The sequence below is a fragment of the Yarrowia lipolytica genome, chromosome 1D (assembly GCF_001761485.1).
Source record: "Yarrowia lipolytica chromosome 1D, complete sequence".
In the NCBI taxonomy this organism is placed as follows: Eukaryota; Fungi; Ascomycota; class Dipodascomycetes; order Dipodascales; genus Yarrowia; species Yarrowia lipolytica.
Genome location: NC_090773.1, coordinates 3,098,879 through 3,113,287, shown reverse-complemented (window position 1 = coordinate 3,113,287; position 14,409 = coordinate 3,098,879). Strand labels below are relative to the sequence as shown.

Here is a 14,409-nt window from a genome sequence, read left to right as displayed (position 1 = left end):
ATAAAGTATTCATTGATTGTTTTTCGAATATACTCACGTAGTAGTGGAGCCTGCGTAGAACTGCGGTGTCACACTCAGAGCGATATGAACTGTATCAGGAGACCAATAATGGTGACCTGGTAATTAGCAGACCAACCGCCCGCCGAACCTCGGTCGTCTCCCGTTTAGTTTGCCCACTCCTACACCACCAACACTGGCTCTGGCGACCGTACGGAGACCACCGGCGGGCGTTGTGTTCAAAGAGAGAAGAAGATGGGGCGACGGTGATTGTGAATGAGGGGCTTGGCTAACGACCCGGTCACTGTTGTGAATCAGAGGACCGTACATTAATCGTGGAAATCTCGGCATGCAACAGGAATGTCTCTGGCACCGACATCAAGTTGTGTCTCGGATGCTGGTGCCACCGTGGCAACAGTTTCAGTTGGTATTGTCATAGCTGTTGTGTGTCAGTACTGTGTGTTTGTGTCAGTGCGTTTGTGTCACCCCAGTTGACTGCACCACCAGGGCTGTATGTACTGTGTCTGAGTATCATCGGAGATATCTGACAGGAGTATCGCAGAGTTGGGTGACTTTGGGCTGTCCCGTTTGTGTTAATAGTGTAAGGTAAGAGGAAAGACTGAGCCTGTGCTCACCCACGCATATATTTATGGGCTCAGTTAAGGACAAACCCTTTCTGCAATGCAGCCTACTTGGCCAGCCTTTTTACACAGTATATGGGGACGTTGAGGGTGGAACAAAATCTGGCAGGCTCTAGGTGATTGAAAACGGACGTTCAATGAAATCCATTAATTCACCGCACAGAGTGTACGCGCGGCACGACACTGTAGGTTCGGTTGAGGGCTGTTCTGGAGAGCTTGCGTTATCCATGCATGATACTGCAGGGTGCAAGTATTTATTTATTTATTTTATTTTTATTTTAATTCTCATGAGCGAAAGCGAGGACATCCAGTTTGACTGTGTTTTGCTATCTAACTATATAACAAATCACGCAAGTACTGAAGTCAGCAATGAAGTCAATTACAACAAGTCGAGTTGAAATCTAATGCTCATACCAGAGGTCTATCTGATACATCTGAGTTAACTTTTCGTTTTATTTTTTATTTTTTATTTTTTATTTATTTTTTCTTGCTTTCCTCCCCTCCCCCACCCCCCTTACCATGTGAGACAGCAAGTGAAATTTCACATTCGTCGCTAGCTCCATTTTAGCCCGAAATTCAATACAATACAGACTGTGCTCTTGTTCTCAGCTCTGAGCATTGTCTGAGCGTTGTCTGAGCATTGTCTGATCATAACGTGACATTCATTGGTCCCCTCCAGTTGCTGCTACTTGATGATGGACAACATTGTCTCTCCAAAGGGCGTCGTCTCCTTGTCTCCGTCCTTCTCCTGCGTCTCCTGCGTCTCCTTCGTCCCCGTCTCCTTCGTCCCCGTCTCCTTCGTCCGTCTCCTTCGTTTCAACATTGTCAATGTTCCACGGAGACTCAGAATGGGATTGTGTTTGACCAATCCTCCATGGGAGCCAGCGTGGGAGCCTACGAAAGGCCGCCGGAGACTGACGGTTAAAGCCTGACCCTGAGTTGGATTGAGTCTGCCCTTGTATAGGGCTGAGTCTGATGTTACTGTAGCCACTTCTATTTATAGAGGAGATAGGTGGTGGCTGTTGCACTACATGTCTCACGTCCATACGTCCTGGGAAGACTGCGGCTACGTGGACGTACGGGTTTGAGTACGTGTTGTTGACGTGTTCCTCGAGGCCACTCCTATTGGAGTAACCATTTTTGTACGTACAAGTTATTGACTCAAGGGGCGTAGCAATAAATGAAGGACTTGTATCGTTTACAAGAAAGACAGGCAGAAACAGTGCTCGTTCCACGCTCATCTACACTCTATGGCCAGTTGTCAAACCAAACTCTACATTGATGGAACATGACATCTGACTTGGCGAGACCAATAACGCCGCTACTATTACTCCCACGTTTCCTGGTGTTGATAAACCGGGTTTAGCGTGACGGAGATAAGTGGAGATAGACAGATGATAGACACCAGAGGTCAGATGAACGACAAGAGCACAAAGCGCGAAATAAGAAACGCCGTCCACATTGAACGCTGTCCACACAACCATTTCTCGGTCTTTCTTTGTATTCTTTGATTCCTCATGGCTGTTGTAAGTACCGAACATACTTGTACCCGTCACAGTCATTCTGCCTCGGCTAACCACCGCTTTGCGACTGGCAGAAGCGACCTCTGACCGTCTCATTGCACGTCTGCGGTGTTGAAGAAAGAACCATTAGAATAAAAAATAAAAAGAATGTCGCTTGAACTCTCGGGGATGTTGAGGACATACCTATAGAACTACCGAGCTTCGATAGGGGTGCGAGTAGTCGGCAATAAAGATCAGCGACGATATATCGGCGACAACAGGTCCGTAAGTTCGCGACGGTACAAGACGTCGGTCCAGTCGGTCACAGTGCAACCACCAAAGATGGTCGTATCTTTACTTTTTCCGTAACCATGAAAATTCACTAATTAGCCGAACCAAACCCCAAACCTACAGTCACCGGACCCTCATATCATATATAGCGCACTGCCAAGGCGACAGCGACGGTCAGAAGTGGCCGAGACGAAACGAACAAGGCTCATTTCGGGCCCGTTTTAGTCTGGTCCCGTGACCACAATCACCAACGACAAAATGGCCCCCAAAAGGCGCAGCCTGATTGCAAAAACAGGGCTGGAAGACCCCCCGCCCTTACTGTCTCAAGGGAGACCCACTATGTGCCAAGCAACCTTGTGAGCCTTTCGAGGGGGTTCCAACGGGTGAAAAGAGGAGGAAAAAAAGTATTTTTGAGAAAGTTGAGAAAATCAGATGAAAATTGAAAAAAAAAGAAAAAAAAAAGAAAAAAAAATACCTACCGACAATGCGTTGTAAAAATCGAAAACAACGAAATCAGAACCAGTTCAAAACATTGTAATTTACTCCATTTTCTCACTTGTCCAATCAAATTTACCACTCTTTTGACACGTTCTCTCCTGCGGCTCAGCAAACCCAATCGTGCAGTGTAGTGACCTTGACCGCTCAGAATTGGAGGGATATTTGCAAGCTACTGTTAAAAAAAAAAAAAAAAAAAAAAAAAAAAAAAAAAAAAAAAAAAAAACCTCAGAAATTCTTAGAATTTCACGCAAATTCACTGGAAAATGGAAAATGGAAACTGGAAACTGGATCTGGACAATCATATCACTCTCTAGGTCCGGCAGCATAATCATTTAGCCCCAAATCCTGAATCATCTCATGGTGAGGGTACCCCCACCTTGATGCATTAGTCGATGCAACTGTTGCGATAATACAAGTATTGGTATGTGTGAGCGCTCAACAGCTCCAGTGTATCTTTGACAGTAAAGGTGTTTAACGCCATCAGCTCAGTTCTGTTTGTTCTGACCGCAAATATCTCCCCCATTCCTCAGTGGCTTTGTTTAATTTTGTTAATTTTGTTAATTTTGCTAATTTTTTATTTTTTATTTTTTATTTTTTTTTTTTTTTTTTTTTTTTTTATTTTTTATTTTTTATTTTTTTTTTTATTTTTTTTTTTTTATTTTTATTTTTATTTTTTTTTTTCAATTGTTTCAACTTTTCAACTTTTCAACTTTTTCAACTTTTTCAACTTTTGCAACTTTTTCATTTTTTTTTATTTTAATTTTACACTGTTACAAATGTTCCTCCAATTCAGCTCTCCGGGTGTAATGCCACGTCCCCCAGCACAGACCCAAAAGAGCTCCCTTCTGTCCCAATCGGTGCCATTTCTCGATCATCTCGATCGTGTCAATCTGCCAGCTGACCTCTGTTTTGAACCGGTACTGTGTTGTGTCTGGTCTGGCCCTGATTACACTTTTGGGTATTGGTCATCTGTCTCTTTTTCGGTCTTTTTTGTCTTTTTTTTTTTTTTTTTTGGCTCGGATTTAGACTTTGGCCAAACTGGGTTTGACTAAAAATTAGTTTTTCGCCGGCAAACTCTCCCCAGTTGGAAACGGCTTTTTCAGGCCGAGAAAGTGGACCAAAGAGAGAGCTGGAGATGGACGGGGATGGTGCGAGGTTGTCGGCGCGCAGCGAGGCGGGAAAACCCCCGACACAGACTCCGCCAGTGGAGGCCGCACGCGGTCGTCGTCGAGTTGTTTTTTTGTCCCGCACGGGGGGGAGCAAAATATCTCCACACCGTCCTCTGATCATGCACAGCCTAGTCCCCCGCAAAACCGCAAAACCGCGTGACTTTGGCATATGTTATGTGGGTGGTGGAGTGTGGGCTCGATGATGACTAAGTCGGCTGGGATTCTCCGACAAATGTCCGACTGTTCACCGACGACTCACTGTCCCTCCGTTTGCCGGAGTTAACATCTCTTTCAGCCGCCCCCGGTCCACTGTTTCTATAGCTGGTGGTCTCTTGACGACTTTCTGTAAACTCAACTCGTCTCAACTCAACTCAACTCAACTCTACTCAACTCAACGTCATGTGTCAGCAGGTGTAGATGGGGGGTGAGCTGGGTGAGCATGGGGGTTGCGAACTTGGCCAATCCGAGGCGGGCCGGGATTAATTATTACACTCGAATCCGGTGACCGATTTTGGGGCGCAAAAGGGACTCGAGTTCGCCCATGGCGGCGTTGCAACAGACTCGGGCAAATAGCCTGGGTTCAAAAACTTCACAAATAAAAGCAAAATTCAAAAGTGTAGATATACCCACTCATCCACTGACACACCACGGTAAAAGTGCAAACCACCAAACGGGAACAAAACAGGACCAAAACAGGACCAAAACAGGACCAAAACAGGAACAAAACAGGTGTAGACGAGATTCACACGAGATTCAGACGAGATTCACACGAGATTCAGAACGGAGACACAAACGAAGATACAGACAGACAAACTAGCACCACAGCCAGCACCACAACCAGCACCACAACCAGCACCACAACCAGCCCACATCCACACCCACAACACCCTCTCAGGATGACTCCAACAACGCCGATTCTGTCGCTGGCATCCAACCCCATGGGCAAGATTGACGCGTGGAACCCCGAGTCGCTGGCGTCGCTGTGGACGGTGTTCTCCAAGTGCGCCGAGTCGCTGGAAAACGGCCGCCGGCTGGAAAACCTGTCGTGGCGGCTATGGAACCGCGAACTGCTCTACTGCTGCGACAACTCCATCTTTCTGGTCGAAGACATGACCGACGACGGCAACACCGGCAACAACACCGGCGTCAACACCACCGCCACCACAAACGCAAACACAAACACACACCCCTCCGCCCTCGCCACACCCAACAACAGCGTCCAGACACGACACACCCTGCATCCCCAGAAACCGCCACCGGACGATCTGCTCAAGTCGCTGTCGGCACTGTCCGTGTCCAACGCCGAAGAGCAGCACCGACACGATGCCTCGCAAGACCGTAACGACCGACATGACCGAGGAGTCTCCCCACCACAGCTCTCAAGCAGCCTCAGCTCCGACGCCATTTCGGACTCGGACTTTGACGGAGACGCAATCGGCGAACTCGCCTCCAGGAGAGTGTCCACCACGTCCACCGCCTCGACCCACGTGGACAACCAGCATCGATCGGCCCTCTCCTCCCTGCATTCTACCCGATCGAACACCAACAGAAGCAATCTCGCCTCGTCAGCCTCCACACCAACCCTCTCAACCACCACCGCCACCCCCGCCGTGTCGCGCATCTCGTCGCCACCCACGCTGCGCACCCTTGTAAATAGCAACGACACAAACTCACGGCCTACGATCCGGCGCGGCAACAAAAGCATCTCCGACTACCGCTCTCTGTACCGCAAGCGTCCCTCTATGAAACGCAAGCGGCTGTCTCCGGCAAAGCTGCACGAGTTAATGCAGTTATTTAGGCCGGTCGGCCAGGAAGTGGAGTATTGGCAGAGCCTCAGGGACGAGCGGAGGAAACAGAGAGAGGAGGAGGAACGGGAGGGAGACGACGACCATGGCGATGAACATGACGAGCTATCCGAGTCGTCAAACAGTGTAGGAAGTCACGTCCATGTGGGTGGTGGTAGCACCAACGATACCACCCATGTGATGCTCCCCAGGGAGGTTTTGACCAAGGAGGAGGGCAAAAAGGAGGCTGCGACAGGAGCAGCAACAGCAGCGAGAGAGGTGTCTACCGGAACAGGTGCGGGAGTCGGTCACAAGGATAAGGATACATTGTCCAAGGACGTGACGTCCAACACCTCTTCCAACGCCCACATCAAATCCACTCTGGCGCCCACGTTCTTTGCTCGGTCCCGACGCTCTTCGTCCCGCCACAGAGACTCGTTCAACCGGGAGAAACCGGTGCTTGTGGCGCCCCGAACCGCTCAGCAGCAGCAGCCCAAGGTGTCGTCACTGTTCCGACGCAACACCAGTGTCTCTTCCGGGTCGGGATCCTCGGCCGCAGCTCTTCCGCAGTCGTCAGCCTCCGCAGTGGCTGACTCTGACTCGTACGAAGACGATGAGTCTGATTTCACAGATGAGACTGATAACGACGATGACATGGAGGCCGACGAGGGCGCACGTGGCGTGGCTCGTGAATTGTCCGGCTCCGGGTCCGTCTCGGGAGGGAACCTGAGACGTTCGGATACGTCAACCTCGATTGTGCGGGGTTTTTCGCCGTCCAAAACGTCCGTCAGTTTCCTCGGTCGGTCGTCAGAGATGAAGCAGCATGGGGCTGCTGGTAGCGGTGCTGGCATTGTGAGCGCGGGCGTCAACGGCAGTTCTGTCAATGGCACTTCGATTACAGCCTCCTCCCAATACCAGCAAGTGCCTCGGCAGAAGCAGAAGATGTTTTTCATCGAGTCTTCGCCATCGGAGAGCGACGGATTTGGCGAGTCTGTGACGAAATCCGACTGTTCGTTTTCGCCTCTGAAGATGGAACCCCGACTGAGCGGGCAGAGCGGTCATGCGGCCTCCAAATCAAGTTTGGTGGACCGATCGGTAGAAAAGTCGGTGGACAAGTCGGTCAAGAAACATGTGTCGGTACAGTCACCCCCTAAGCTCGACTCCACCAAGTACGACGACTACTACAACGACGACGACGACGACTCTGACTGGGACTCTGTGGAGAGTGATGGTTCTTCTGCAAATGAGGAGCCCACATTTTCACGGGAGGAAAACCTTTCAGGCCACAATCTCGTCCGTCCGTCGCTTCTGTCGTCTATGTTCCTCAACAACCCCGATCGTTTGCAGGAGCAGATACAGCAGAGCAAGGACAAGTCACGCATCTTTTCCAAGGGCATGATTCCGGACGAGTCCAACTCTGTGAGTTCCAAGCTCGGCTCCATGTTCTCTGGCCAGGCAAAGCGGGTAAACACCTACACCAACTTGTCTGAGGCTAACTATATTGTTGAAAATGGCGGTCTAAACAGCGACGGTGAGGATATTGCACGAGACAACGCCTCTGTGGCTCGTTCTTTGGGGGTCAAGAGTGCCAAGAGTGCTGGAGAGAAGGACAACAAGCGGCCCAGTAAGAACAATTCTGTGGCTGACCTGTCGCGGTTCCCCGGAGTCGGTCCTACGCCTGCCACAGTTCTCTCGGCCACCCCAGTGGCTGTGGCGACGCACGAGCCTGTTTATGGTTCGATTCTGCCTTCCGACGTGGTCAGACACAGTATGTTGGCATCGGAAATGTCGCAGAGTGTGCAAAAGTCGCTCATGAACCAGAGCGAGTTGGAGCGGCAGAATCTGGAGGCGTTGAAACGGCGGCATACCAGTATTGATCTGAAGAAGATGGGGGAGAAGCCGGAGTGGAAAAAGGAGGCGGACGAGCCGGCGGATTTCGATTATCATGCCAGAGGGTGGTAACGGGCTCATAGTGAGTACCACGTTCTCTAAACATTCCGTGGCTCGTGACCGTATATATTCAGCCATCTATGAATGGCAAGTAATTTATTGCATTAATTAATATCCGGGTTGTGTACAGTAGATCGTACCTGGAGCATATCACGACGAGGCTTCAGACGGTCGAGTTGGTTGAAAGCGATGAATCAGCCAGAGACTACAACAGGCTTATTCCATAGAAAGACTCAAGATACCTCGAAATATTGATAGCGAACGTTTTGCGGAAGCCGGTTCATCATATTTTCCACACCTATAGATACATACTTATCCACTTTTTATCGCCGCATCTCCACTACAACTTCTACTGCCAGTGGGTCCGAAGTAGCTTTTCAACTAACTCTGAGAAAGTTCTGAACAGACTGGAAAACTGGCCCAATCGGAACAAAAAAAGAATACCGAACAAGCTGGAAAACGAAATTGACTGTTTTGGTTAATTTTCAGGTCCTCGTACCCGTCCGAAAATGTGCTCGTGATCTCATGTCCAATCGCAGCCTCGGCTTCCGGCCCGGCTATTATCGTAACTCTAATTGTCCGGGGTCAACCGAGTGTTTACAGTTTTTGTCAATACAATAATGGTGATTACCGGATCGGGTGAATGGGATGACGTTTGTGTCCCATGAGGTAGATGGACTTGTCACGTGGGGGATTTGGTCACGTGGGGGGATTTGATCACGAGGGAAGTATGTCACGTGGGAAATATGTCGTGTGGGATCCCAGCACTACAACGGGATCATGTGTAAGCGGTGTCTGGTTGTATGACGTCAGATAGTATTTGGACAATGACGAGATGTGTAATCTGATTAGATAACTATATTCGTCTGATTTTGAGTAGTCAATAAAATTGCAATTAAAATATAATACAAATAAGCAATATACAATAAAAATACAATTAAAAATATATTAAAATAAAAGTAAAAAACGCTTTCATTGCTCCTCTAATATATGCATGATGCCCCACCATTTTGTGTCACATGGCACATGCTCGTCTGATATTAGCTATTTCCGCCGCGATATTATTTCCCGATTTTTCTCACATTTAATTTTTTCACACATTTAATTTTTGTTTTTTATTTTTTCTAAATTAAATTGCGCGCATAATCACAGTTGTAGGTCTCACAGGCGCGTTGAGTTTCGGTTCGATTCTTGTGTGCGTCTTTGTTCTGCAAACTATGCCTTGTTCGATTCTCTTTTCGTGGTGAAAACAACAGGGCAATCGATAGTGTAGCAAATGCTGCCTGATTTCTGGATGATACAATTGCTATTTTGAGGGCTTTGGTGAATGGTTGCTTTGGCTGTGACTGTGACGATAATATCTCTCCAGGGACGGCCGTTCTACTGTATAGCCTCTAAACAATTAAAACAAAAACAATTAAAACAATGGGCAACGGTTATGGACGGTTGCTGCAACGGCAATAAGAGCCATGGTATTGACGAAGGCGGTTGTTCTTTCAGTTTCGAGGCCATTGAATCGTCCCCATGCTGACCAACACAGAACCCCGGTCTCGCACGTGCTACCTCCTGCCGTATCCAGAGTATCCGGGTATTCTTTTTTGGTTCCAGCCGTGTGTAGATCACCAACTCTTCAAAAGTCAAACAAACGGCTCTGTCGCGACTCTGTAAGGACTCTGTAGCAACCCCTGTAAGGACTCTGTAGCGACTCAATCAGCTCAATGACTGTAGTGACCCCACGACTCTCATTCGGCTCTCGGGACTTTGAGAGTCCATGGCCAAGTCCGGCATAAAGTGATGACTAAGATGTGATTAGTTGCAACGTGCTTGACTGAAAGGTTGTTGACTGCGATCAAAACCATCTTGAGATCTATACAAGTACTCAAACGGCTTAAGCCTTCCACCCGGAATATGGAAGACTCGTCCAGAAACTGAGGGTAAAATCTGATCACAGGATATTACTTGAGACCAGGAGAATCAGAAGCCTCGTTAAACACCCCTCGGACCTCTGTTCTCTTCCTGCCGCTTGTCGCTGCCTACACATTTCATCAGATAACCGGACATTCAAAGATCACGTTCATCTACTATATATCTGAGACTCTCTTAGTTCTACACACTCACTTGTCAGTCTAATAGCCGCTCGAAATTGCATGCAATTTCGCACTTTTGAATAAATTACTTCTTCTTCAACCACTTGCCCAGTTTGCTCTCACTCCGACTCATACTCCCCCTGTCGTCGTCATCCAACACCATACTTCCTCTGACGTTCAGCAGCTTGATACTGGCCACGGACGCCACACTGCTGGGTCGCATTCCAGTGGCATTGCTCTGCACAGATGCTCGCTTACCGGTCCCGTTTCCCACAGACTGGACACTGGCCCGCTTGGTCGCCGTAGCGGTCGCCCCATCGTCGTCGTCGTCGTCGTCGTCGTCGATAACACCCACATCAATGGTCATGGGGTTGACGGCGTCCACGTGGCCAGTGAGTCCATAGTCCCACTTGACATGGATACGGCTCACAAATCGGCTCCAGCCCTGCTTCTCCATCGTGAGGGGAGACTCTGCTTTACACAGATCATCCTCCAGATCAGTCTTTGCTGTGTAGATGCGCAGACACTCGTTATGGAACGCCTCAATGACTGGGTCGACGGTAGAAGCGGACCCAAACGCGTTTCCACCGAGCTTGGGCGAGTCAGAGCCTACCAAAGCCTTAAGATCCTGGCCAAACGAGTCGGTAGTGTGCTCAAACTCGAGCGAGTTGATCTGATAAAGACCACCCTTGTCTCCAATGGCCCGAGCAATGATCGGAGAGCCTACTCCGTTAACCCTGGACGTGGGCACGGTGGTGAGCCAGTGCTCAACCAACTCCTGGTAACAGGCGTACTTGTCGTAAAGATACGGCAGTGTTGGTGCATCAGGGAGAGGCCGCAGGGGGATATCGTGCTGCTGGTACTTGTACTGGGGCTTGGAAGGCTTGGCCATACGGATCTCGTCCCACTTGTTCTGGTTGGAAATCACCCGGAAGTACTGACACAACTCCTTCTTATTGTTCTCAATAAAGGGCGTAAGGGGGATCATGAAAGACTCCTTGGCGGTGAAATTGGCTCGATTCGCAAAACTCTGCATCAGTTTTGCCAGCAGAGTCAACGTACGCTGAACTTCGGGCTGAGGGGAATTGTGCACCAACCCAAACAGTTTTGGGGACAGAAGAGCCGGGCAAATAAACCGGAGGAACAGAAACCCAGAAATGCCGTTGAAGACAACCTCCTCATCTTGATGGAGTCCCTCCAGCTGTTGTCTCAAATACTGGAAGACAACGACCAAAGACTGGGGAATATCGGCAATGGTGTTGCGAATATTCACCCAGATTGTCTCTGCGTGCGCCATGAGTCGCTCCTGGTTGTGCACCTTGAGCTGCTCAATCTCGGGGGTGATTCCATGGCCATCGTCGAGCCGTGAAGGGTCCAGCTCTAGCTTCTCGTCGCGATCAAGAACCTGCCGGACAACTTTTCCAACCAAATCCCTCAAGTAAGAGTGGGCAGTCAATTGCATGTACTTCTCAATCGCCTTGGTCATGAGCGTGTTGCCCCGGAACAACAAGTTGGACACCTGTTTGGATCGGTCGTTGGCAGTCACTTTGTCCGCCAGCTTACCAATCTCACCATCAATCAACGACATGAGCCATTGATCGCAAATTCCAAGACACGAGTAGATCTTGACAAACATGTCCGTGTATTCAGGCAACGACATTCGGGCCTCGGAGATCTTGGCCGACAACCGTGAATCTGTGTCCTTGAGCATAGCCTCGAGATGCTCGTACTGATGGGGCGCCAACACGTTCGAGCCGAAATACGAGATTTTGATGCACACGTCGCCCAGAGTGGACCCGTCGTTGACGTCATATATTTTGACCCATTGTTCCACTGCAGGACCCTGAACGAGCTCCCGGGTGATTCGGACCCGTCCAACCAACGGCTGGTCGTCAAAGTTCACAAACCGACAGTCCAGCTCAAGGGGGAGCACATCGGCAACCGAATCCAGCACGAAATCGTCGCGGAAAAATGGATCTCGTGAATTTCGACCGAGACAAGACCTTCCTAGTAAGATACCGCGAGACGAGAGCTCAAAGAAGGATGTGGGAGGCGGCACGTGACCTGTACCCTTCTGGGCGGGCTTGTATCGAGCATGCAAAAGTCTCATATCCAGACGGGAGGCTGAACGGAGCGTCTGTGAGAAGGAACGGGACGCCAGCGCGTAGTACGTCGGTCTAAGCGTGTTCCCCAGCACATACAGCCACCTCTTGTACTCGTGTTCGGATGGGAATGCCAGATAGATTCCTGTGAGCTGGTCTATGGGTCTTCTAATCTTTTGAGGCGACGAGCCTAGTGCAAAAATGTCTAGTTTAACCACCTTTTCGTCCTCCTTTCGTAACGAGCCGAGATACAGCACGTGGTGCTTCTGGAACACGCTCCAGTGGATTCTCCATGCATCTTGGCGCGTCAACTCCGCCAACGACGTTGAAAACGAGTACGTCTGGTCCTCTGTGGTGAAATCCAATGCTCCATTCGGCCGCAATTTGGCCTGGGCAGTGACCCATGATGTAGGGGCCTGCAAAGATTGAGGCAGCATGGTAGGAGAAGCTTTGAAAATGCTCCGACTTAGCCGTTTGTTCTTAACGATTTTGCCCATGACCTGCAGAGAGCAGCTGAGGATCGGATCCTGGCCAGTACAGGTGTCCGGTACCACCTTTGGCTGGATTCGCTTGCTCTCAATGCCTGTACCCGCCAGACACATCCATACCGATAGAGCTGCGATCCACCGAAGCAGGCCGTCCGTAGAGTCCAGCTGCAAGGACACCCGCTCGTTTCCGTTGATGGCTGCAATGTCAATCACTGATGTCTGTTTGTTGGCGTTGAGTCTGATGGATCTGAGGTCCTGGATCAGGGTTTCGGTGAGCCGCGACTCGGGAGATGCTCCACAGAGACTCTCGTCCGAGATCCAAACGGTTCCCTGGGTCCAGCCGCTGCGCGGATCCACTCCGCGTCGCCATCCAACCTTGCCCTTGAGAATGCCCTTGTCGTTGGCAATGTGTGATTTGATTTTGCGAGTGTACTCTGCTGACTGGGCGTCTTGGGGGACTGCTGCTGGGTCTTCGTGGATCGACGGGCGGCTGATGCTGTTGCTCGAGGCGATGCTGCGGGACGACTGTGAGTCGCGGAAGATGGAGTTGAGCGAGAAAATCGAGCTGGCGCGCGTCCGGGGCCGGTACTTGGCCTGGGTGGAGTTGGTGGCGAGGGTCGATGCAGTTCGGCCCAGAGACAGGGGATGGTTGTCTGGGGCGGGGTTGTGGGACTCCGAGGACGCTCTTGCGTGGTGTCGCGATCCCGCGGACGCACTTCCAGCGCTCAGCGACTGTCGAGGGTCGGTTTCGGCGTTCAGCGTCGTCTGCGACGTGTTTTGGTGTTCGGGGTAGATGTCGAGTTGGGGTCCCGAGACCACTCTGCGCTCGGGCGTGTCGCGTTTGGCGCTCATGAACGAAAAGGCGCTACGCAGAGACCGTGACGACGCCGACGGTTTCACCTTTCGTTCGGTCATTTCGGGCGAGAAGGAGATGTGGTGACGTGAACAAGACTGTATAGTATTGTAGAAATAGCTCCAAGTAGTTGGATGTGTCAACCGAGTATAAAGTGGAGTAACTTTGAGCAGCGAACTAAGAGGAGCAATGCAGTTAGAGAGGAAGGACCAAGAAGGCCGGACAAACCGACAAACAGATTGTCCGTCGGAGAAATATATCTTGTGATATTCGACTGTTGACCATTTTCCCGCCTCGTCTCATCTCGTCACGTGACACCCCACAATTGGACTCTTTTTTTTCTTCTTCCGCCCCATTCCTCACACTCTCCATGCACCCAAATGCACACCTGAAGGTATGCTGGCGCTGTTTTGGCGCACTAGACCGCATTTCAAACGTTGGCGTGGGACCCTTCGGACTAGATCAGCACTAGTACAACCACAAATCCAGTAGTACAAACACAGGTCCAGTATTGTAGTCCAATTTGGTATATTATTTCTGGAGCCATGGAGCTTCCAACTCTTGTATAAGTAGTTGAATTCAAGCTGTCAAGAGTTGGTCAAAGTTATACTTCGACGTTGTGAACACAGCAAGCTGTGGGGAGGGCGGGGATGGAGGAAGAAGTGGATCTAAAGGGGTAAAACGATTTTTTATAATTCACAAAAATATACCAGAATTGACAGAATATTTCATACACCATTTAGGTATCTTTTTTTTAACATTTTGATTTCGTCCCCCGCCGTTACACACACCTTCAATCACCACTCTCACTCCCAGGCAGCCATAGTGCAACCCCTGCCTGGGACATGTAAGACTGAGTTTGCGCACCACGCGAGGTGAGACTGCTCACGAGTGGAAGGGATTTGAGATTTTGGATTTGAGAATTGAGAATTGGGAATTTTCAGAAAGCATCATTATTTTGGGGTCTGATTATGTAATCAGAAGCGGTTGTGGGTAGAGTGACTACTGTGGTCAGTGGCCTGGGCTTCACCAAACAGGAATAAAATG

General features: G+C 49.9%; 2 protein-coding genes across 2 annotated transcripts; one reads left to right on the top strand and one right to left on the bottom strand.

Moving 5' to 3' along the window:
* Positions 1-4,994: 4,994 nt before the first annotated feature.
* Positions 4,995-7,844, top strand: YALI1_D31083g (uncharacterized protein; the record flags this gene model as incomplete). Its single annotated transcript, XM_503211.1, has 1 exon — positions 4,995-7,844. One exon carries the CDS (start codon positions 4,995-4,997, stop codon positions 7,842-7,844), a length of 2,850 nt encoding a protein of 949 aa, XP_503211.1.
* Positions 7,845-10,004: 2,160 nt separating this feature from the next.
* On the bottom strand, positions 10,005-13,424 carry YALI1_D30999g (uncharacterized protein; the record flags this gene model as incomplete). The annotated part of the gene is made up of 1 exon (XM_503210.3): positions 10,005-13,424. One exon carries the CDS (start codon positions 13,422-13,424, stop codon positions 10,005-10,007), a length of 3,420 nt encoding a protein of 1,139 aa, XP_503210.3.
* Positions 13,425-14,409: the final 985 nt, after the last annotated feature.